We start from the raw sequence: 23,918 nt of genomic DNA on the forward strand, positions 1-23,918 counted from the left end.
ACTTTGAGCTGGCAGAGCCCTTAGAGATGATCTCATTCACTTTCTTTATCCATTACAAGAAATTCCTTTGCAACATCCTTGACAGATGGTCATCTTATTCAGGTCAGCCCAGGTAGGAGAAGGGCCTGAACTATTTCACAGAACTATTTCTGTGGATGTTCTACTACAGATTAAATCAAAATGTCACTTTCTAAAATGTGCACCCACCTAGTTCTGCCTCTGGAACAAATCCACTTATTCTTTAATCCAAGAGGTAGTCCTGCAAAAATGTAAAGATAAATTCTCAGGTTCCCCTAGTCATCTTTTATCTCAGCTGAGGGTCGTCAGTTACCTGTGTTCCTCCATAGGAAATGGTTCGTAGACAAGTAGCTCCTGATTATTTTGTTGCCCAATTAGTTTTTAACCTATGACTGAATGTTGGGTTCCAGGTGTGATCTTACCAGGCAGACACAAAAGGACTGTTGCCCCTTTATCTGGGTTCATGATTTAATATGGCCACAGATTATAGTCATATTATGGCTATATTTAGCATAAAGATAGCATATAGCTATATTTTGCATAATAGCTATGAACAATTAGCTTAATGCGTGCATTCATGTCAACTAAAATCCTTAGGTATTTTTCACATGTTCATCCAGCAATGATTTCTGCCCTCCTTTCCTCCCATGATGTTGATGCTATTTTGGGGTCTAAGCCCAGACTTTCTGTCGCATATAATCCTCTTGTTTTTGGTTTTTGTCTTGTCTTGACACACAGTTATGATTAACTGCAGTGGCTTGAAGCAGAAGGGGAGGAGTTGAGAGTTAGAAATAGACCCACTAAACTAGAGTAAGGAAGGGAAACTCTGGAAAATTATTTAATCAAACCATAGGTCCTAAGAGGAAGTTGAATCCATATAATATGATGATGGCCAGAGAGGATGCAGGTGGAAAGTGGTGCTCCAGGTTAGTAGTTAAAATCAAGGATCCTGGGATGCCTTAGCAAGGGGGAGAGCATGAAGGTATAGGGTTCAGGGTCAGATGGTCAGGAATATGTTAGGGCTGACCAGCAAAAGAAAAGACACTTATTCATAGGTATCAGAGCCTCTGTAATGGGATTCTAGGGTTCAAGGCAGGGTACCAGTCCCTTGAAGGAAGACTAATGAGAGCAAAACAGTTTTTCTTGGGGGTGCTACCCGTACTAGGGTATCTAGAAAGAGAAACTCAGACCCAGGAAAGATAAGACTTAAGACTCAAAAAAGTGTAAGAGAAGTCCATGGATGAAGGTTGCAGCTGAATCACCAGCAAAGATGCTACTGTGATTTTTTTTTAACCAGAATTGTTATAAATCCAAATATTTCCTTTTATCTGTCTTACTCTGTGCCGTCTTATAGGTGGTCTGGATTTTACTAGTTAACAATTTTTTAAACGATTTAGGTAAGGCTGAATACTACATAACTCATTTCTGTAAAGAGCATCGTCTGAATACTTTAAATATGAAAATGCAAAATCCACCTTGTTTTTCTGAAGGCAAAAATAATAATAGCATGTGCCCTTAATCATTTATACTATTAGTACTTTGCCATCAAAACATTAAACATGAGAGAGAGTCCCTTCCACAGTGTTGTAACTGGGGCTTCCTTCCCCATCCATTTTTTAAGCCATTACCATTTTGTGCCAGCTTTTAAATATTCTAAGTTGGATGCAAACGTAAGTTACAAAGCAAGAGCTTGGGGGGAAAGGAGATAATGTATTAAATCACAGTTTGTTCTGAACATAGAATTGGTACATCCCTCTCATCCTAAGGGATAATTTTATAAAGCAGTGCTTGCTCAAAGGAAGTTCCTTGTCATGGTTGAAACACAACTCTTAGGTTGTACCCGATGCTCCAGACTTTGGGAGTGGAATGTGAAAGAGAGCTTATTCAGACCATTTGGAAGGTACAAAATGTGGCTGTTAGAAATTAGTAGCATAAGAACAAGTTTTCCTAACGTTGATTGAAGAAAATTCGGCTTCTGGTTTTTAGTAGCTTAGCATGAAGTGAAGATGCAGGAGGAAACTAGATAGTTGCTTCACCTCCTGCACCAAATAAATACCTTTACAGGTCCAATCTGGCTGTCACCAAATGGTCTCTCATCTAAGGGACTTTACAGTGCTCCGTTGGCATAGCCTAAGGTTTCGAATGAAACCAGGAAACGTTGATACCTTTTGATCATCAGCCCTGCTTCCCAGGTTTTGCCCCTGAGTTAGATCCTACTTGGTTATGTACAAGCCTTAGAGTTTAAGCTTATTTGGGGTACTTGCTTCAGTGGTTTTTCTTTTATTTTCCTCCTCCAGTTTCTGTCCTCCTACAAGGGAAAGTCATGATTACACTAACAGAGCTAAAATGTTTAGCAGACGCCCAGTCGTCTTATCACATCCTAAAACCGTGGTGGGACGTCTTTTGGTATTACATCACCCTGATCATGCTGCTGGTGGCCGTGCTGGCTGGAGCCCTCCAGCTCACACAGAGCAGGGTTCTGTGCTGTCTTCCGTGTAAGGTGGAATTCGACAATCACTGCGCCGTGCCTTGGGACATCCTGAAAGCCAGCGTGAACACGTCTTCCGATCCCGGGACTCTGCTTCCGCTCCCCCTCAGAATCCAGAACGACCTCCACCGACAGCAGTACTCCTACATCGACGCCGTCTGTTATGAGAAGCAGCTCCACTGGTTCGCAAAGTTCTTTCCCTACCTGGTGCTCTTGCACACGCTCATCTTTGCAGCCTGCAGCAACTTTTGGCTGCACTACCCCAGTACCAGTTCCAGGCTCGAGCATTTTGTGGCCATCCTTCACAAGTGCTTCGATTCTCCATGGACCACCCGTGCCCTGTCAGAGACGGTGGCTGAGCAGTCAGTGAGGCCCCTGACACTCTCCAAGTCCAAGGTTTTGCTTTCTTCCTCAGGGTGCTCAGCTGATGTTGATTCCAACAAGCAGTCATTGCCCTACCCGCAGCCTGGCTTAGAGTCAGCTGGCATAGAAAGCCCAACTTCTAGCGTCCTGGACAAGAAGGAGGGCGAACAGGCCAAAGCCATCTTTGAAAAAGTGAAAAGGTTCCGCATGCACGTGGAACAGAAGGATATCATTTATAGAGTGTATCTGAAGCAGATAATAGTCAAAGTCATTTTGTTTGTCCTCATCATAACTTACGTTCCGTATTTTTTAACCTACATTACTCTTGAAATTGACTGTTCAGTGGATGTGCAGGCTTTTACTGGATATAAGCGCTACCAGTGTGTCTACTCCTTGGCAGAAATATTTAAGGTCCTGGCTTCATTTTATGTCATCTTGGTTATACTTTATGGTCTTACCTCCTCCTACAGCTTGTGGTGGATGCTGCGGAGTTCTCTGAAGCAATATTCTTTTGAGGCGCTGAGAGAAAAAAGCAACTACAGTGACATCCCGGATGTCAAGAATGACTTCGCCTTCATTCTGCATCTGGCTGATCAGTATGATCCTCTTTACTCCAAACGCTTCTCCATATTCCTGTCGGAGGTCAGTGAGAACAAACTGAAACAGATCAACCTCAACAACGAATGGACGGTCGAGAAACTGAAAAGTAAGCTTGTGAAAAATTCCCAGGACAAGATAGAACTGCATCTTTTCATGCTAAACGGTCTTCCAGACAATGTCTTTGAGCTGACAGAAATTGAAGTGCTAAGCCTGGAGCTGATCCCTGAGGTCAAGCTGCCTTCTGCGGTCTCGCAGCTGGTCAACCTCAAGGAGCTTCACGTGTACCATTCGTCTCTGGTGGTCGACCATCCTGCCCTGGCCTTTCTAGAGGAGAATTTAAAAATCCTCCGCCTGAAATTTACTGAAATGGGGAAAATTCCACGCTGGGTATTTCATCTGAAGAATCTCAAGGAGCTTTACCTGTCAGGCTGTGTTCTACCTGAGCAGGTGAGTACCATGCATTTGGAGGGCTTTCAGGACTTGAAAAACCTGAGGACCCTCTACTTGAAGAGCAGCATCTCCCGGATCCCACAAGTCGTTACAGACCTCCTGCCTTCGCTGCAGAAGTTGTCCCTCGATAACGAGGGGAGCAAGCTGGTTGTATTGAACAACTTGAAAAAGATGGTCAATCTGAAAAGCCTGGAGCTGATCAGCTGCGACCTGGAACGCATTCCGCACTCCATTTTCAGTCTGAACAATTTGCATGAGTTAAACCTTAAAGAAAATAACCTTAAAACTGTGGAAGAGATCATTAGCTTTCAGCATCTCCAGAATCTTTCCTGCTTAAAGTTGTGGCACAATAACATAGCTTATATTCCGGCCCAGATTGGGGCATTATCTAATCTAGAGCAACTCTCTTTGGACCATAATAACATTGAGAATCTGCCCCTGCAGCTTTTCCTATGCACCAAACTACATTATTTGGATCTAAGCTATAACCACCTGACCTTCATTCCAGAAGAAATCCAGTATCTGAGTAATTTGCAGTACTTTGCTGTGACCAACAACAATGTAAGTAAATCCATTCTGCCCTTTATTTGGCCAGTTATTTGAGCATCTGCTGTTGCAGTGTGTGATGTAGTTAAAGATAATGGACTTTAAGTCTTACTAAGCATCCTGAGCTCGGCCTGACTACCACTTCTAGACATGTGACCATGGACAAATTATCAAAACACTGAGCATCAGTTTTTCATCTAATTTACAAGTTGTCATGGAGATTTTATGAAAAAATATATAAACATTTGGCACAGTTCATGGCACATAGTAGATACTCAACAAGTGTTCTCTTTATCCTCTTTCTCTGTTTTTTACATAAACATTACAATTGAAGTGTTTTAAACTAATTAATTAGTTATGGCAGGGCTTGCTTTCATTTTGGAAAAGTCTTAAGTATTTAGAAAGTTTCATAAAACTTTTCAGCTTTCCAAATCTGTCGTGGGAGAACTTTTTGTTAAAAATACTGTGATCATGAATTATTCATAAGTCTTTTTTGTGATACAGTAAGAAAGACTTGAAATCTCCATGCATGTCTAGAAAGACAATTCAAAATGAAAGGCCTGGTTCTATAATGCAACACTAGGGCTCCTTGGAAGCTTTTTCCAGCATCTGTGCTTTAAAAATGAACCATAATTTGCAACAGTAAAGCCAAGTTAAGGAAAAGTTAACTTTGCTGAAACAAGAAAAAACAAAATAAATGAGCAGTTTCCTAGGTTAAAATGTGAAGGAGGAGGAAAAAGACAAAAAATCATGCTGGCTGAAAGGGCAAGAGAATGACGGTAATATCCATATGGGAAAAAGAAAAAAAACCTATCAGAAATCAGGTCTGCCAAAAGATGAAAGTGATCCTCCTCTAGTTAAAAATGGGAACTGTTTTCTTCTGCTCTACCCAAAAAGGTACTATCTCCTGGACTTTTTATAATTCATATTTCATGCTAAATATAGCTACCAGCATGGTGTTGGCTAGTAAACATGTTAATCACCAGACAGTATTTTCAGAAACCATGGATTGTTGGAAAAATACCAGAGAGGTGGGGAATGAGGCACAATTCATACTGACTTTTAGAATTCTATGATTTTACTCATACGTAAAAGGATAGAACCCATTATACAATAAACAAAACATCTTCATGTCTTAAAGGATTTTGAGGTTTTAAAACTCCTTTAAGGTTGATCTAGATTAGCAGTTTACATCAGAATTACCTGAAGGCCCTGTTAAAACACAGATTGCTGAGCCCCACTCCACAGTTCTGATTCAGTAAGTAGGTCTGCAGTTTGCAGTTCTAAAAATCTCAGGTGAAGTTGGTGCTGCTGGTCTGGTGACCATACTTTGAAAACTACAGGTCTAGAGATTTATCATAAGTGTTGTTTAATTATGCAGTTGATTAATATTAGTATTTTGGTTATACTTTTTCTGTTGTTAAACCTATAATAAAAAGTATAAATAATTCTTTTGAAAGGCATTGGTTTCACCAAGTTGTTGTACAGTTAAATCAGTCCATAATTGTTTTTTTCTTCCGGTGTGAACAGATTAACACGCTTTTATTAAGCAATCTCTGAATATATGTAGGAAGAATAATACCCCAAGACCCTTCAGTTCTGCTCCTTAGGGTTACTCCATGAGGGGACAACCCATTCTTTTTTTATAACAAAGTGAATCAGTTATACATATACATATATCCCCATATCTCCTCCCTCTTGCGTCTCCCTCCCTCCCACCTTCTCTATCCCACCCCTCTAGTTGGTCACAGAGCACCCAGCTGATCTCCCTGTGCTATGTGGCTGCTTCCCACTAGCTATCTATTTTACACTGGGTAGTGTATATATGTCCATGCAACTCTCTTACTTCGTCCCAGCTTACCCTTCCCACTCCGAGTCCTCAAGTCCATTCTCTACATCTGTGTCTTTATTCCTGTCCTGCCCCAAGGTTCGTCAGAACCTTTTTTTTTTTTTTTAGATTCCATATATATGTGTGAGCATACGGTATTTATTTTTCTCTTTCTGACTTACTTCACTCTGTATGACACATTCTACGTCCACCCACCTCACTACAAATAACTCAATTTCATTTCTTTTTATGGCTGAGTGATATTCCATTGTATATATGTGCCACATCTTCTTTATCCATTCATCTGTCGATGAACACTTAGGTTGCTTCCATGTCCTGGCTATTGTAAATAGAGCTGCAATGAACATTGTGGTACATGACTCTTTTTGAATTATAGTTTTCTCAGGGTATATGCCCAGTAGTGGGATTGCTGGGTCATATCGTAGTTCTATTTTTAGGTTTTTAAGGAGCCTCCATACTGTTGTCCATAGTGGCTGTATCAATTTACATTCCCACCAACAGTGCAAGAGGGTTCCTTTTCCTCCACACCCTCTTCAGCATTTATTGTTTGTAGATTTTTTGATGATAGCCATTCTTACTGGTGTGAGGTGGTACCTCGTAGTTTTGATTTGCGTTTCTCTAATGATTAGTGATTTTGGGCATCCTTTCATGTGTTTCTTGGCAATCTGTGTATCTTCTTTGGAGAACTGTCTATTACGATCTTCTGCCCATTTTTGGATTTGGTTGTTTGTTTTTTTGATATTGAGTTGCATGAGCTGCTTGTAAATTTTGGAGGTTAATCCTTTGTCAGTTGCTTCATTTGCAAATATTTTCTCCCATTCCGAGCGTTGTCTTTTCGTCTTGGTGATGGTTTCCTTTGCTATGCAAACTTTTAAGTTTCATTAGGTCCCATTTGTTTATTTTTGTTTTTATTTCCATTTCTCTAGGAGGCGTGTCAAAAAGGTTATTGCTGTGATTTATGTCATAGAGTGTTCTGCCTATGTTTTCCTCTAAAAGTTTGATAGTGTCTGGCCTTACCTTTAGGTCTTTAATCCATTTTGAGTTTATTTTTGTGTATGGTGTTGGGGAATGTTCTAATTTCATTGTTATACATGTAACTGTCCAGTTTTCCCAGCACCACTTAGTGAAGAGGCTGTCTTTTCTCCACTGTATATTCTAGCCTCCTTTATCAAATATAAGGTAACCATATGTGCGTGGGTTAATCTCTGGGCTTTCTATCCTGTTCCATTGATCTATATTTCTGTGCCAGTACCATACTGTCTTGATTACTGTAGCTTTGTAGTATAGTCTGAAGTCCAGGAGCCTGATTCCTCCAGCTCCATTTTTCTTTCTCAAGATTGCTTTGGCTATTCGGGGTCTTCTGTGTTTCCATACGAATTTTGAAATTTTTTGTTTTAGTTCTGTGAAAAATGCCATTGGTAGTTTGATAGGGATTGCATGGAATCTGTAGATTTCTTTGGGTAGTATAGTCATTTTCACAGTATTGATTCTTCCAATCCAAGAACATGGTATATCTCTCCATCTGTTTTTGTCGTCTTTAATTTCTTTCATCAGGGTCTTATAGTTTTCTGTATACAGGTAGTTTGTCTCCTTAGGTAGGTTTATTCCTAGGTATTTTATTCTTTTTGTTGTAGTGGTAAATGGGAGTGTTTCCTTAATTTCTCTTTCAGGTTCTTCATCAATAATGTATAGGAATGCAAGAGATTTCCGTGCATTAATTTTGTATCCTGCTACTTTACCAAATTCGTTGATTAGCTCTAGTAGTTTTCTGGTAGCATCTTTAGGATTCTCTATGTATAGTACCATGTCATCTGCAAACAGTGACAGCTTTACTTCTTTTTTTCTGATTTGGATTCCTTTTATTTCTTTTTCTTCTCTGATTGCTGTGGCTAAAACTTCCAAAACTATGTTGAATAATAGTGGTGACAGTGGACAACCTTTTCTTGTTCCTGATCTTAATGGAAATGGTTTCAGTTTTTCACCATTGAAGACGATGTTGGCTCTGGGTTTGTCATATATGGCCTTTATTAGGTTGAGGTAAGTTCCCTCAGTGCCTACTTTCTAGAGGCTTTTTATCACAAATGGGTGTTGAATTTTGTCAAAAGCTTTCTCTGCATCTATTGAGATGATCATATGGTTTTTCTCCTTCACTTTGTTAATATGTTGTATCACATTGATTGATTTGCGTATATTGAAGAATGCTTGCATTCCTGGGATAAACCCCACTTCATCATGGTTTATGATTCTTTTAATGTGCTGTTGGATTCTTTTTGCTAGTATTTTTTTGAGGATTTTTGCATCTATGTTCATCAGTGATATTGGCCTGTAGTTTTCTTTCTTTGTGACATCTTTGTCTGATTTTGGTATCAGGGTGATGGTGGCCTCGTAGAATGAGTTTGGGAGTGTTCCTCCCTCTGCTATATTTTGGAAGAGTTTGAGAAGGATAGGTGTTAGCTCTTCTCTAAATGTTTCATAGAATTTTCCTCTGAATCCATCTGGTCCTTGGCTTTTGTTTGTTGGAAGATTTTTAATCACAGTTTCAATTTCAGTGCTTTTGATTAGTCTGTTCATATTTTCTGTTTCTTCCTGGTTCAGTCTGAGAAAGTTGTGCATTTCTAAGAATTTGTCCATTTCTTCCAGGTTATCCATTTTATTGGCATATAGTTGCTTGTAGTAATCTCTCATGATCCTTTGTATTTCTGCAGTGTCAGTTGTTACTTCTTTTTCATTTCTAATTCTATTGATTTGAGTCTTCTCCCTTTTTTTCTTGATGAGTCTGGCTAATGGTTTATCAGTTTTGTTTATCTTCTCAAAGAACCAGCTTTTAGTTTTATTTATCTTTGCTATAGTTTCCTTCATTTCTTTTTCATTTATTTCTGATCTGATCTTTATGATTTCTTTCCTTCTACTATCTTTGGGGGTTTTTTTGTTCTTCTTTCTATGATTGCTTTAGGTGTAAGGTTATGTTGTTTATTTGAGATATTTTTGTTTCTTAAGGTAGGATTGTATTGCTATAAACTTCCCTCTTAGAACTGCTTTTGGTGCATCCCGTAGGTTTTGGGTCGTCGTGTATTCATTGTCATTTGTTTGTAGGTATTTTTTGATTTTCTGTTTGAATTCTTCAGTGATTTCTTGGTTATTAAGTAGTGTATTGTTTATCTTCCACGTGTTTGTATTTTTTACAGATTTTTTTCCCTGTAATTGATATCTAGTCTCATGGCATTGTGGTCAGAAAAGATACTTGATACGATTTCAATTTTCTTAAATTTACCAAGGCTTGATTTGTGACCCAAGATATGATCTATCCTGCAGAATGTTCCATGAGCACTTGAGAAGAAAGTGTATTCTGTTGTTTTTGGATGGAATGTCCTATAAATATCAATTAAGTCCATCTTGTTTAATGTATCATTTAACGCTTGTGTTTCCTTATTTATTTTCATTTTGTATGATCTGTCCATTGGTGAAAGTGGGGTGTTAAAATCCCCTACTATGATTGTGTTACTGTCAATCTCCCCTTTTATGGCTGTATTTGCCTTATGTATTGAGGTGCTTCTATGTTGGGTACATAAATATTTACAATTGCTGTATCTTCTTGGATTGATCCCTTGATCATTATGTAGTGTCCTTTTTTGTCTCTTGTAATAGTCTTTGTTTCAAAATCTATTTTGTCTGATATGAGAATTGCTGCTCCAGCTTTCTTTTGACTTTCATTTGCATGGAATATCTTTTTCCGTACCCTCACTTTCAGTCTGTATGTGTCCCTAGGTCTGAAGTGGGTTTCTTTAGACAGCATGTATACAGGTCTTGTTTTTTATCCATTCAGCCAGTCTGTGTCTTTTGGTTGGAGCGTTTAATGCATTTACATTTAAGGTAATTATTGATATGTATGTTCATATTACCATTGTCTTAATTGTTTTGGGTTTGTTATTGTAGGTCTTTTCCTTCTCTTGTGTTTCCTGCCTAGAGAAGTTCCTTTAGCATTTGTTGTAAAGCTGGTTTGGTGGTGCTGAATTCTCTTAGCTTTTGCTTGTCTGTAATGGTTTTAATTTCTCCGCCAAATCTGAATGAGATCCTTGCTGGGTAGAGTAATCTTGGTTGTAGGTTTTTCCCCTTCATCACTTTAAATATGTCCTGCCAGTCCCTTCTGGCTTGCAGAGTTTCTGCTGAAAGATCAGCTGTTAACCTTATGGCGATTCCCTTGTATGTTATTTGTTGTTTTTCCCTTGCTGCTTTTAATATTTTTTCTTTGTATTTAATTTTTGATAGTTTTATTAATATGTGTCTTGGCGTGTTTCTCATTGGATTTATCCTGTATGGGACTCTCTGTGCTTCCTGGACTCGATTAACTATTTCCTTTCTCATATTAGAGAAGTTTTCAACTATAATATTTTCTCAGTCCCTTTCTTTTTCTCTTCTTCTTCTGGGACCCCTATAATTCGAATGTTGGTGCATTTAATGTTGTCCCAGAGGTCTCTGAGACTGTCCTCAATTCTTTTCATTCTTTTTTCTTTATTCTGCTCTGCAGTAGTTATTTCCACTATTTTATCTTCCAGGTCACTTACCTGTATTCTGCCTCAGTTATTCTGCTATTGATCCCTTCTAGAGAATTTTTAATTTTATTTATTGTGTTGTTCATCATTGTTTATTGGCTCTTTAGTTCTTCTAGGTCCTTGTTAAACATTTCTTTGTATTTTCTCCGTTCTATTTCCAAGATTTTGGATCATCTTTACTATCATTATTCTGAATTCTTTTTCAGGTAGACTGTCTATTTCCTCTTCATTTGTTAGGTCTGGTGGGTTTTTTTGCTCCTTTATCTGCTGTGTGTTTCTCTGTCTTCTCATTTTGCTTAACTTACTGTGTTTGGGGTCTCCTTTTTGCAGGCTGCAGGTTCGTAGTTCCCATTGTTTTTGGTGTCTGCCCCCAGTGACTAAGGTGTTTCAGTGGGTTGTGTAGGCTTCCTTGGGGAGGGGACTAGTGCCTGTGTTCTTGTGGATGAGGCTGGATCTTGTCTTTCTGGTGGGCAGGTCCATGTCCGGTGGTGTGTTTTGGGGTGTCTGTGACTGTATTATGATTTTAGGCAGCCTCTCTGCTAATGGGTGGGGTTGTGTTCCTGTCTTGCTAGTCGTTTGGCATAAGGCGTCCAGCACTGGAACTTGCTGGTCGTTGAGTGGAGCTGGGTCTTGGCATTGAGATGGAGATCTCTGGGAGATTTTCCCCATTTGATATTACGTGGAGCTGAGAGGTCTCTTGTGGACCAATGTCCTAAACTTGGCTCTCCCACCTCAGAGGCACAGCCCTGACTCCTGGCTGGACCACCAAGAGCTTGTCATCCACACGGCTCAGGAAAAAGGGAGGAAAAAAAAGAAGGAAAGAAAGAAAGAAGATAAAATAAAATAAAGTTATTAAAATAAAAATAATAATTAATAAAAAAATTTTAAGTAATCATAAAAAAAAGAAAGAAGAGAGCAACCATACCAAAAAACAAATCCACCAAGGATAATAAGCACTAAAAACTATACTAAAGGGCTTCCCTGGTGGCACACTGGTTGAGAGTCCGCCTGCCAATCCAGGGGACATGGGTTCGTGCCCCGGTCCGGGAAGATCCCACATGCCATGCAGCGGATACGCCCGTGAGCCATGGCCGCTGAGCCTGCGCGTCCAGAGCCTGTGCTCTGCAACGGGAGAGGCCACAACAGTGAGAGGCCCGTGTACCGCAGAAAAAAATATATATACTAAAAACGAACAAAAAAAAAAAAGGACAGACAGAACCCTATGACAAATTGTAAAAGCAAAGCTATACAGACAAAATCACACACAGAAGCATATACATACACACTCACAAAAAGGGGGAAAAAATATATATATATGTATATATATTGCTCCCAAAGTCCACCTCCTCAATTTGGGATGATTCATTGTCTAATCCGGTATTCCACAGATGCAGGGTACATGAAGTTAATTGTGGAGATTTAATCCGCTGCTTCTGAGGCTGCCGGGAGAGATTTCCCTTTCTCTTTTTTGTTCACACAGCTCCTGAGGTTCAGCTTTGGATTTGGACCTGCTTCTTCATGTAGGTCACCTGAGGGTGTCTGTTCTTCACTCTGACAGGACGGGGTTAAAGTAGCAGCTGATTTGGGGGCTCTGGCTCACTCAGGCCGGGGGGAGGGAGGGTTACGGATGCGGGGCGAGCCTGCGGTGGCAGAGGCCACTGTGACGTTGCACCAGCCTGAGGCGCACCGTGTGTTTTCCAGGGGGGAGTTGTCCCTGGATCCCGGGACCCTGGCAGTGGCGGGCTGCACAGGCTTCCCGGAAGCGGGGTGTGGATAGTGACCTGTGCTCGCACACAGGCTTCTTGGTGGCGGCAGCAGCAGCCTTAGCGTCTCATGCCCGTCTCTGGGGTCCGCGCTTTTAGCCGCGGCTCGTGCCCGTCTCTGGAGCTCCTTTATGCAGCACTCTTAATCCCCTCTCCTCGCGCACCAGGAAACAAAGAGGGAAGAAAAAGTCTCTTGCCTCTTCGGCAGGTCCAGACTTTTTCCCGGACTCCCTCCCGGCTAGCCGCGGTGCACTAACGCCCTAAAGGCTGTGTTCACGCCGCCAACCCCAGTCCTCTCCCGGCGCTCCGACCGAAGCCCGAGCCTCAACTCCCAGCCCTGCCCGCCCCAGCGGATGAGCAGACAAGCCTCTCGGGCTGGTGAGTGCCGGTCGGCACCGATCCTCTGTGCGGGAATCTCTCTGCTTTGCGCTCCGCACCCCTGTTGCTGTGCTCTCCTCCGCGGCCCCGAAGCTTTCCCCCTCTGCCACCCGCAGTCTCCGCCCGCGAAGGGGCTTCTAGTGTGTGGAAACCCTTCCTCCTTCACAGCTTCCTCTCACTGGTGCAGGTCCCGTCCCTATTCTTTTGTCTCTGTTTATCCTTTTTTCTTTTGCCCTACCCAGGTACATGGGGAGTTTCTTGCCTTTTGGGAAGTCTGAGGTCTTCTGCCAGCGTTCAGTAGGTGTTCTGTAGGAGTTGTTCCACGTGTAGATGTATTTCTGATGTATGTGTGGGGAGGAAGGCGATCTCCGCGTCTTACTCTTCTGACATCTTGAAGCTCCTCCTGACCACTCCATACATTTTTGAAAGTCGTGGCTGGTTAAATTGTCAGCGGGCCGTGAATTATCTAAATGTATAAGCAGGTTAACGGCTTTCTGTAGTTCAATGTTAACTTTAAGATCATTGGTACCTTTGACACCAAGTTTACTGACTTGATTGTGGCTAAAAGGGAGACTAGGTGTTAGTGTCAGACATATTTTGTCTTGAAGGGTACTTTGTAATATGAAAAGTCTTATGCTGAAGAAAGTTTATGGCCAAAGTACAACGGTGTCTTTGTCTGTGTTGTCTCAGAAGTGGGCTAGCCAGCAGTTGTGGAGCATCCTCCGGGCCATAACGATGACTGTGACACCTTTGAATGGGTTAGGATCACTTCATCAGAGCTATGAAGAGACTTACCTGCTAAGAATGTGGAGAAACTGGAACTCAGAAGACAGTGACCAGACAGATGAAACGTTCCTCTCTGATGGTGTAGTGTATCCTAATTATAGGAAGTACTGGGGAGGGAAGGGAGAGAGAATAGTCCACAATATTGGTCTTCGAATATTTGGAAGACCTTACATAGGAAAGAAAGCTTATTGGGAGTAGCTGTAAGTGTTAGAGCTTGGACAAGCAGGAGATTTCTCATCTTTCCCCAGAAAGCTGTCCAAAGACTGAATGAACATTTGAGAAGGGAGAAGTGATTTTCTTATTAATAAAACTGTCCAGATATAAATTGTCAACCACTTGGTAGGAATATTGTTAAAGGGAATTAAGGATTCATGTTTCATATAGGGATTTAACTAATTTCAAGGTTCCTTCTTGAAACCTTAAGGTTCTCATGAGTCTATGAAGTAGACCAAAATATTTATAAAAATCAGAAAATAAAACATCAAACCTGCTGCATAAATACTTAGACGTGCATATACACAGAAATGTGAGTTGATTCCTCCATTTGGAATGGAAGTTGGTAAAGATTCCTGAAAGAACAGTTTTTAAAGACTTTTTTTTTTTAAACAGCTTTATTGGAGTATAATTGCTTTACAATGCTGTGTTAGTTTCTGCTTTATAACAAAGTGAATCAGCTATACATACACATATATCCCCATATCTTCTCCCTCTTGCGTCTCCCTCCCACCCTCCCTATCCCACCCCTCTAGGTGGACACAAAGCACGGAGCTGATCTCTCTGTGCTATCGGCTGCTTCCCACTAGCTATCTATTTTACATTTGGTAGTGTATATATCAGACTCTTCTTTTTTAAAGACTTGGGCAGTGTTTATAGATGTCAGGTTTATAGATGGAGGCAACAGATACTAACTCTGGGGTTACGCAGAAAATACATTTATTGAAAGGCTGTCATGTATCTCATCACTGAAACGGCTGAAGAATGAAGCTTGGAAAACAATCAAGCACAAAGTTAGATAGCGAAAGAAATGCAGCCAAAATCATAGTACAAAAGTAAAATGAGGAAGATACCTTGACACTGACGATACCAGCACTGCACACCAATGCTGTCCTGAAAATGCTGCTGCTGCTACTGTAGCCCTTGCCCGCCCACAAAATCGGTTCTTCATGGTTTCTGCTGCTTTGTGACACAAGGCCCACGTCTGAGCACCTGACAGAGCTGAAGAATGCTCACACTTGAGCTGTAAGTTATCTGGGAACACAAGGATCTTTTGTTTTCAGTTCCTCTAGTTGGAAGTGGGCTCTGCTTCCCACCAAGAGTCCCATCAAGATAAGGTAGGGAATTCTCAGGACATAGAAGATGTGGGGCAGCCCCCCAAATGACAGACATTCACTGAGAGGGCACTCCAGAGTTTACTCCACTGAATAGTAATAAGTTTTATCACAAAAAAAATTAAACATTTTTTAGCATATTTTTGCTGCAGGATTCCTCAGAGACTTTAACATATGAACATGCATTGTGCTTCTCCAAGAGGGAGATATGGTGTGCAACGTTTGCCACACATAGTTGAGCAGGGTGTTCTTTTCCATGGTAATTCTTGAGAAGAGTGTTCCTGAGAACATTGACTGGGGAAATGTGAAAGGACTATAGAGGTCATGCCCAGAGGATTGCAACAGGCATCGGCAGATGTAATAAGAGATGAGAGCCTTTAGAAGGTGGGTCAGAGTGGAGAGTGCCTTGAATTCTACCAGTCTAGTTCAAGTTTGAGTCACTGGGTAGTAGCTGAGGTGAGGCTTGAGCCTGAAAGTGCTAGTTAGCCTGAATCAGTACCTTCAAAGGAGGCTCTGGTTGTAGCATACACAAGGGTTGGGAGAGGACAGTCAAGAAACAAAACCCTGTGGAAAGGTTTAATCATTATGATTTAGAAGTAGGAATATAGATTAAGAGACTCTTGTATCTGAAAGGAACACTGTGGGTCATTGGTCCTGAGGTCAGCAAGCTACAGCCTGGGAGCCAGATCCTCCCACAGCCTGACCTAAGAATGGTTTTTAAATTTTTAAGTGGTTGGGGAAAAAAATCAAAAGAATAATAATATTTCATCACATATGAAAATTATATGAAATTCAAATTTCAGTGTCCATGAATAAGTTGCATTGTTCTCCTTAGTGGGCCTGTATTACAAAGAAATTGTACTCAATTGTGTTATTGTATTTTTAATTACATCACTTAAATGTATGAAATGTTTTCTCTCTTGTTATTGTAAGTACCTACATAATATTTTCAGTTTTGCCACTTGCCCTGCAAAACCTAAAATATTTACTGTTCCGCTCCTTTAGAGAAAAACTTTGCCAATCTCTGTTCTAGTCCACCCCTTTCACTTTACTGATACTGAAACTGAGGCTCAGAGCAATTTGACTGAGGTCCAAAGCTTCCCAGCGATGGATCTGGGACGGAACCCATGTTCCAGCTCCTGCTCTAGTGCTCTTTCTCCTACAGCTCAGATGCATCAGTCCACATGATGTTCCACGGGAAGCAGTGGTGTGTGTAGATGATGGGAGAGGAAGAGGCAGCATCCACCTCTATCCAGTGCCAAAGTGTAACTGGATTATGATGGTGTTGAATGTGATGGAGAAGCACAGGAAAGGGAGAGGATTTAATAACCTTCCTCAAATCTTAAAAACCACTCCAATTTACACCTAGGTCTTCCAGTTTCTCCGTTTCTGCATTTAATGCAACTCAAAGACTTTAGCCAGAAGGTGAATAATGTAGAAATTCCTTCTGCAGATCATTTATGTAGCAGTGCTCCTTGTTGGTTTTGATATTACCACTTAGATATGGAAGTATTCAGCTTTGCTTCTTGAAATGATTGGATTTTATAGATTCAGGTTGACATGTTCTGAGATAGCATGTGTCAAGGGGCAGAAAAATAGGAAATCTGACACTGAAAAGAATTCTGAAATGAGGTCCCAGCCTCTGAGAAACAGTGGAATATTTAATTATCAATGGCAGCCATGAATATAGGATGAGAACCATCCTTCCTTTGATGTTCTGGGGGCTTCAATACATTTTGTTGAAAGTATTTGGTTGCCAGAAAATTCTAGGATGTAGAGTGATAATGTAACCATAGTGAGTTCTTTTTCAGTTTATTTCATAGTTTATTAAATATATGTAATACAGTTTATTCTATAAAACCATTCTGTTTATATAGTTTATCATCTGATAGTCTGTAAACATTTCTTTTGATTTTTGAGAAGAAATCAGTGGTCCACTGGGGAATTTTTTTCCTTTCTGGCTCATGTATTATATAGTTTAAGAAAGGGCATGCTAAGTGAATTCAGTATAAATAAATGCTATCTAAACATTTTTTTTTAGTTTATTGGCTCAGGCAAAATTTGTAAGTCTATTTTTCAAGATAAAACTGCTGACTTGAAAGAAAGTCTTGAGTCTCTAACACAGCTCCCCAGCCTCGTGAGTTAAGGCCCTGTGCTTGAGCTGCGTGATGATGCTGGGAGAAAGCCCCTGAGACGGATACTTACCGCTCAGGAAGTGTGCTGCTAACCACAGTCCTTAACTCACTTTTACGACACAACTGAGGGGCCAACCCCAGAGGCTCGCTCTCATTGCCTGGTGAAATCCCTCGCCTGTACTCTGGGGGCTGAGAAGAAGCTAAAATCACAAATTGAGAGAGATGAAAGAAGATGGGTGAGACATGGTAGTGTTGACAGCCAGACAGAAGGAGAATGAGGACAACGGCTTTAGGGTCTTCATTCAATAGGAAATCAGTGCAATCAAGCAAGGCACCTGCTGGAGCCTGGAAGCTGAATGAGGAAGGGAGGTTGGGATTCCTTGAGGCAGCCCTGGTTAAGGCACTCTTCTTCCTAGCAGCCGTTGTAGACTAATGATTTCTATAATTGTTTCATATTTCTCTCCCCCTTTAGACCGGTGCTTCTCAAATGGGGACAGTTTTACACTGTGGAAGACATTAGTCAAGAGACATTTTTAGTCGTCACAACTAGAGAGGGGAGTGGCGCTGGCATCTAGTAGGTAGAGGCCAGGGATGCTGCTAAACATTCCACAATGCACAGGACAGCCCCACAGAAAGAATTATCCCACCCCAAATGTCAACAATGCCAAGGTTGAGAGACCCATCTGTCTTGCTCACTACTTTATCCCCAACACCTAGCTGGGAACCTGGCACAAAATGAGGCTCCCAGCAGGCATTCACTGAATACAGGTGAGCCAAGTCTTCCCTCTTCCCAGCCTCTTTGCCTAAGTCACTCCTTTCGCACCAGCAGGCACTCTCAACCCTGAGCACATTGCACAGGACTGATCATTCCCTCTACTTGTACGTCACTGACACTACTTTTGAGCTGCAGATAATCTCTAATCAGAAGGAGGTTACATTTCTTCTGTCTCTCATCTCTCTGTCATATCTCTATACTGAAATTGACATATCTATGGTTTTTCATCTGCATTCTTAAGAAGGAATGAAATAAAAGGGTAGATATTTTCCTTTGCTTATACCTAGTATTTTGGTGTAGAATGATGAGCTGTAATGCATGGCTGACTTAGCAACAGTGATCATTAGATTTATTTTCAAGGATAGCCATTACTGAGAGTATATGTGGGTGATGGAGGAGAAGGCAATTTCCAACATAATGAGCATTTTTGAATGCAATTTGACCAATTTTTTATGCTGTATAGGGAATGTTTATCCTTTTGAAGAGACAGTTCTGGAAGGCCCCGGAAGTTCCAGCAGAGAACTGGCTCAGTGGGGCTACACTAGCCCATCAGAGGAACAGATTGAAATCTGGAGCGCCCGTTTCATCCCTGTTTCTAACAAAGCCGCTTCTGGAACAAAGGAGCCTACATTGTTTCATAGTTGCAAAGATGCCTGGTCCAGGCCTGTATAAATATGGGGAACATTACAGGGTGGAGTGCATGCAATCCATCTCTTCCTGGAGCGCACTTGCCCCTCAGTGGCAGGATGAGAGCTGAGGACACTGAGTGTGCTCAGCCCTTCTCTGGGTGTCTTTCCCCAATAAACCCTATTTCATATACATACTGTGGCTCCCTTAGAAACTCAAATGCAAACTTCCCACCAAATAGGGGAGCAGTTCAGTTGAGCAGTTGTAGGAGTTGACCTAATTGCAGGCTATTTATCGTATTTTAAATGATTTCTCTGTGTCGTATGACTTAATCGAAACTCTCAGAGAGCAGGAAGAAGAGTAAATACTCGTGAGTGTGTATGTAGAGGGGAATGAAATGTGCATGTGATTGTCATATCTTGCATGGATTGTATATCTATATCTATTGTATATCTATAGATTGTATATCTATATCTATAGATTGTCATATCCTGTATAGATTGTATAGATTGTCTGTCATATCTTCTTGTCTCTACTCCTGTCAGCTTTTTTTTTTTTTAACAGAATAAAGTTTTCAGTCTCTACTGTGAAACCCTAAAAAATAGCCTTGTGTCTGTTCTCGGGATGTTCTTGAGAGTATAGCTCATTATCCCACACAGTAAACTCGTTATGAGGACTCTTGAGATCCCTGATTTCTGACTAGGACTCAAGAATAATTACACTTCTCCTAAGTCACTGTTTTGTTTTGTTTTTTTTAGATGTTGGGGGTAGGAGTTTATTAATTATTTATTTTTGCTGTGCTGGGTCTTCGTTTCTGTGCGAGGGCTTTCTCTAGTTGTGGCAAGCGGGGGCCACTCTTCATCGCGGTGCACGGGCCTCTCACTATCGCGGCCTCTCGTGTTGCGGAGCACAGGCTCCAGACACGCAGGCTCAATAGTTGTGGCTCACGGGCCCAGTTGCTCCGCGGCATGTGGGATCCTCCCATACCAGGGCTCGAACCCGTGTTCCCTGCATTAGCAGGCAGATTCTCAACCACTGCACCACCAGGGAAGCCCACTGATTTGTTTTTTATCTCAGGGACAATGAGTATATAACCGATTAGGTTTCCTTTGAGAACTGAGTGTTGCTTGTTAGAATGGTCAGAGCCAAATCTGTTGCCCACACATATGCAGCAGGGGTTTATAGAAGTTCAAGGTAGCCTCAATCCTGACTCCATGTCAGGATGTCCGTATTTTTCCTTTATCTTTCCCATCTACTTCAAGTGTATCATCATTATTATATGTACCTCTGTAAAATGTCTAGAAATGTTTTGGGGAAAAGGTAGGGGTATAGGTAAATAGATGTATTATGGTAGGCCATCAAGAAACAGTTTTACTGGCTTCTTCTTTTCCCTTTCCAGATTGAGATGCTACCAGATGGGCTGTTTCAGTGCAAAAAGCTGCAGTGTTTACTTTTGGGGAAAAATAGCCTGATGAGCTTGTCCCCTCACGTGGGTGAGCTGTCGAACCTTACTCATCTGGAGCTCATTGGTAATTACCTGGAAACACTTCCTCCTGAACTGGAAGGATGTCAGTCCCTCAAACGGAGCTGTCTGATTGTTGAGGAGAATTTGCTCAATACTCTTCCTCCCCCTGTAACAGAACGTTTGCAGACATGCTTAGATAAATGTTGACCTAAAGAGGAAAATAATTTTTAAAAGTACACTCCAGGGCTTTATCTGAGAACTCAATTTTCCTAAGTTGTAAAGATGAACAATGGATAATTATGACTAACTATAACCCAATGTCTTATTAAAGCAACTCAGTGTCTATCCCTAAATTAAACAGGTAAAAAGTATTAACACTGAACTAAAGTTTTGTGAATAATTGATCTTTAACTTATGGAAATATAAGAAGTACGCTTGGAGGGTGGAATGGGGACATGAAATTATTGAATCTCTACACTGCAGTTTGTATCTTTTGAAGATTAGGTATTACTTATTTGCATACTTGTTTTAACTGACTTCCTGTTTTGATATTTATCACCTAGACCATAAACTCATCAACATAAATTCCCTTGATGTGTACACTGAGCACTGTCTTTGATTTATGGTCTTAAATAGTTTTAGGCAGGGTACATTGTGCTAGGCAGAATTCCTTCTGGCTTAATTTTTACTTCCTGTCCCAGCTTGTTTTGAGTCTTCCTCCATCTGATTTTCTCTTAACAACAATGATGAACCCTGAGAAAGTGCCTGCCTTTGGCCTTTGCATAGAACAGGAGCAGGGTACTTAGGGCATGTCACCCTCGGGGCATCCTAAAAATTAATGTATACTCAAATTTTTTCTTGTATATCATCAAAGCCTTTTTTATTTGCTAATCATTTTTATATTAAATGTAAAACATACAGATATTTTTATTGTATAATCTTGGATTCAAAATCTGTGAGAATAATTTTTGTAAGGTACAGAGGACACATCCTTTTCTTTAAGAATTTACTATTAATATACTTGGTTTTGGCTGCGTATGGTTCTCATATTTGTGCACATTCTGTTCCAAAATGTTTTTGTACTCTGCAACTAATTACTTTTGGATAACAAAAGCCTTGTGTTTCATGCCCTAAAATATTTGGGGGGTTTCCTTGTAAGAGGATGGCCACATCATCTACCTCTCTCTTCCCTAGTGCTGTGCTATTGTACGGGTACAATTCTTAATTACTTCAAAAACTGTGACGGAGGGGAGAGGTGCAGATTTGAATCTTTAAAACGGATTTTAAAGCATTCTGTAGAAATTAAGTAAGAGTTAAGCAAAATACTTTCTTCTCCATCTGCATGATCTCTAGATAGGATTATAATGTAAAACACTCAGCTTAAAATTCAGTGCTTAAAATGAGTTCTCAAAGCTCACAAAGAAATAGATCTGGTTAACTGAAATTCATCTCATGCCTTTGTCTAACTTTTCTGGAATACATTTTGCTCTTTTTTATAAAGAGCTTTGTGTTTGGCTTTTTATTATCATGCATATTGTAAAATGAATAAAATCGACTGACTCATTTTGGGGAAACGTACATTTTCAATGTGTTTTTCTCTAATGGGTCTAGGCATTGTGATGCTGTCTCATTTTGGATGTAACTATGAAGTAATCTATTAACTGCACCTAGACAAAACTGGAAAACACTATGGGTAAAGAGTACTGTAAACATGGAATTGTGTTGTATGGTATGTTTCCTCTTGCTTTGTCCCTTCCAGAAAGATGAAAGTCTAAATTATGGCAAAATGTAGCTTCCCTCACCTGCCACACACCCCTGGACTAACACTCAGAGAAAAGAATTGTTCACATCAAATGAAATTTGAGTAATAGCTATAAAAAATATAAAACACCAAAAGCTGCCTAAAACATTATTGTTTATTCTGAATGACAAAGAACAGTGTAAAAATGCAATTCTTACCAAAACTTGCCTTTAGTCAGAACATTCAAGTTCTCAGGGAGCCAGGCATAACTGATGAAACTTTCTTGTAGGATTTCAGAAAACAGATTCTGACTATATCTAGGGTTTTATGTTATTTTCAATCTTTTGAATGTTGAGTTCTTTGTCATTTTAATGTTTCACATCTCTGTTGCACGATAGAATTGTCACGTGTACCGATTCCAGTGTTGGATAGGATTATCTTATGTTTGGAACATGAATATGATACATGGAAATATGTTTAAATGTTTTGGGCCATATAATTAGCCATAATGTGTATGAAAAATCTTACCCCCTTCTATCAGGAAGAGTTTTTAAAACAAATTTCAGATTTGCTACTATTCCCCTGACAAACTACAACTCCTCCCGGCTAGTCACCAGTTCTGTTCACCTGCAGAAGTCACTAGCCAAACCTTCCTTATCACCCTTCTAAATTTCTGGAAGCAAGTTACTATCAGGATCAATAATGAGTTCTGTAAGCTTCTTTCCAAACGCTAGGGTTTGGTTACTAATGCAAACTCTGTTGTTCTTCATGCCATAGTTTTTAGGTTTACTTCTTTATTTCAATCCTACACTCCAGTGTTTAGGTAACTTTTGAAATGATGTAGCACTGATGCCATGAACTCTGAGACCACCACTTAACACACAAAATTGTGATGTTTGATGCCACCTTTACTGCAATGTTGGAGCAGATCTTCAATTTGGAAGAGGATTTTAAATGAAGAAAATTAAGTTTATTCAATTATAATTTTAAGACTTTAGTTGATACTTGATTTCCAAGAATGTGTAGTGCATTTTTCAAAAAATAAACATGGATGTTATTAGAACAAAGTTGAAGGCTTATGCTAGCATCGGTTCATTTTATTTACATACACACACAGATACACAATGATGAGCTTGCACTCACACACAGACACACACACGCCACATGTATACAAAATGTAATCTATTAGTTTTGGATATGTTTAATATTTTTCTAAAGTTGTAAGAGGTTGTAGGTTAATGCTAGGATATTAATTCTTTTATTCCTTACTTGTAATCATGGAGTATTCTGTTCTCTTAGTTGTAATGTTAAAACTAAATGCTCAAACTTGGTCAGCGACCTAAGTGGTTTTGAGCATTTCTTGTAAGGTGTAGTGTTCCTTCACTAACATACATCAGGGTATATCTGTGTGGCACATAGATACGGTGTTTTCATTCTTCATCCTCAGTCTTCATTGTTCCTCTGATATCACCATGCTTCACTGTCACTTAGCAAATGTTTGTGTTAAACAGGGTAAACAGAGATCCTCAAGGTCTCATTGTTGTGGCCTAGCTCCAATGTGTGTGCTGTGGTGAGCTGCAGTGAGTTATCTGCGAAACATTATTGTTTGATAGTGAAAATATTTGTTTCTGTTCTTCAGGTGTCTCATGATTCAAATTTTGTATGTTGAATTAAAGTATTGCATAATATTGATGGGTTCAGAAACCATTAAAATAATCAAACAATTATTCTGTGGATTTATAGCTTTATTTCCTTGTATTTTCAATCAAATGCTCTTTCCATCATCACTTTCTCTTAGCATTGTCCCATCCACGTAAGGTATTTTGTTTTCCCTCTCCACTCACCCATCTCCTTAAATTTATATAGTAACAAAATATATTTGTGCTAGAGAACTTGCGATACTACTTGAGCATGTATTTATTTGGGGGGAAGCCAGAGCCTGTAATTATGCCTAATTGAATAGTTCTACTTGACCCATCCCTGCAGTGTTTAGAGCTGATCCAATGATCCCTCATCTGTACCAGCAGCATGAGATGAGAATGGAACTGTAAATCCA

General features: G+C 40.2%; 1 protein-coding gene across 1 annotated transcript; it reads left to right on the forward strand.

Annotated features, from left to right (window-relative positions):
- The first annotated feature begins 2,341 nt into the window (after nucleotides 1-2,341).
- LRRC8B (leucine rich repeat containing 8 VRAC subunit B) lies at nucleotides 2,342-20,328 on the forward strand. The gene is made up of 2 exons (XM_065886518.1): nucleotides 2,342-4,480; nucleotides 20,056-20,328. The coding sequence occupies exons 1-2, from the start codon at nucleotides 2,342-2,344 to the stop codon at nucleotides 20,326-20,328; spliced, it is 2,412 nt and encodes an 803-aa protein (XP_065742590.1).
- The last annotated feature ends 3,590 nt before the right edge of the window (nucleotides 20,329-23,918 follow it).

Source organism: Phocoena phocoena, chromosome 1 (genome assembly GCF_963924675.1).
Source record: "Phocoena phocoena chromosome 1, mPhoPho1.1, whole genome shotgun sequence".
Classification (NCBI taxonomy): domain Eukaryota; kingdom Metazoa; phylum Chordata; class Mammalia; order Artiodactyla; family Phocoenidae; genus Phocoena; species Phocoena phocoena.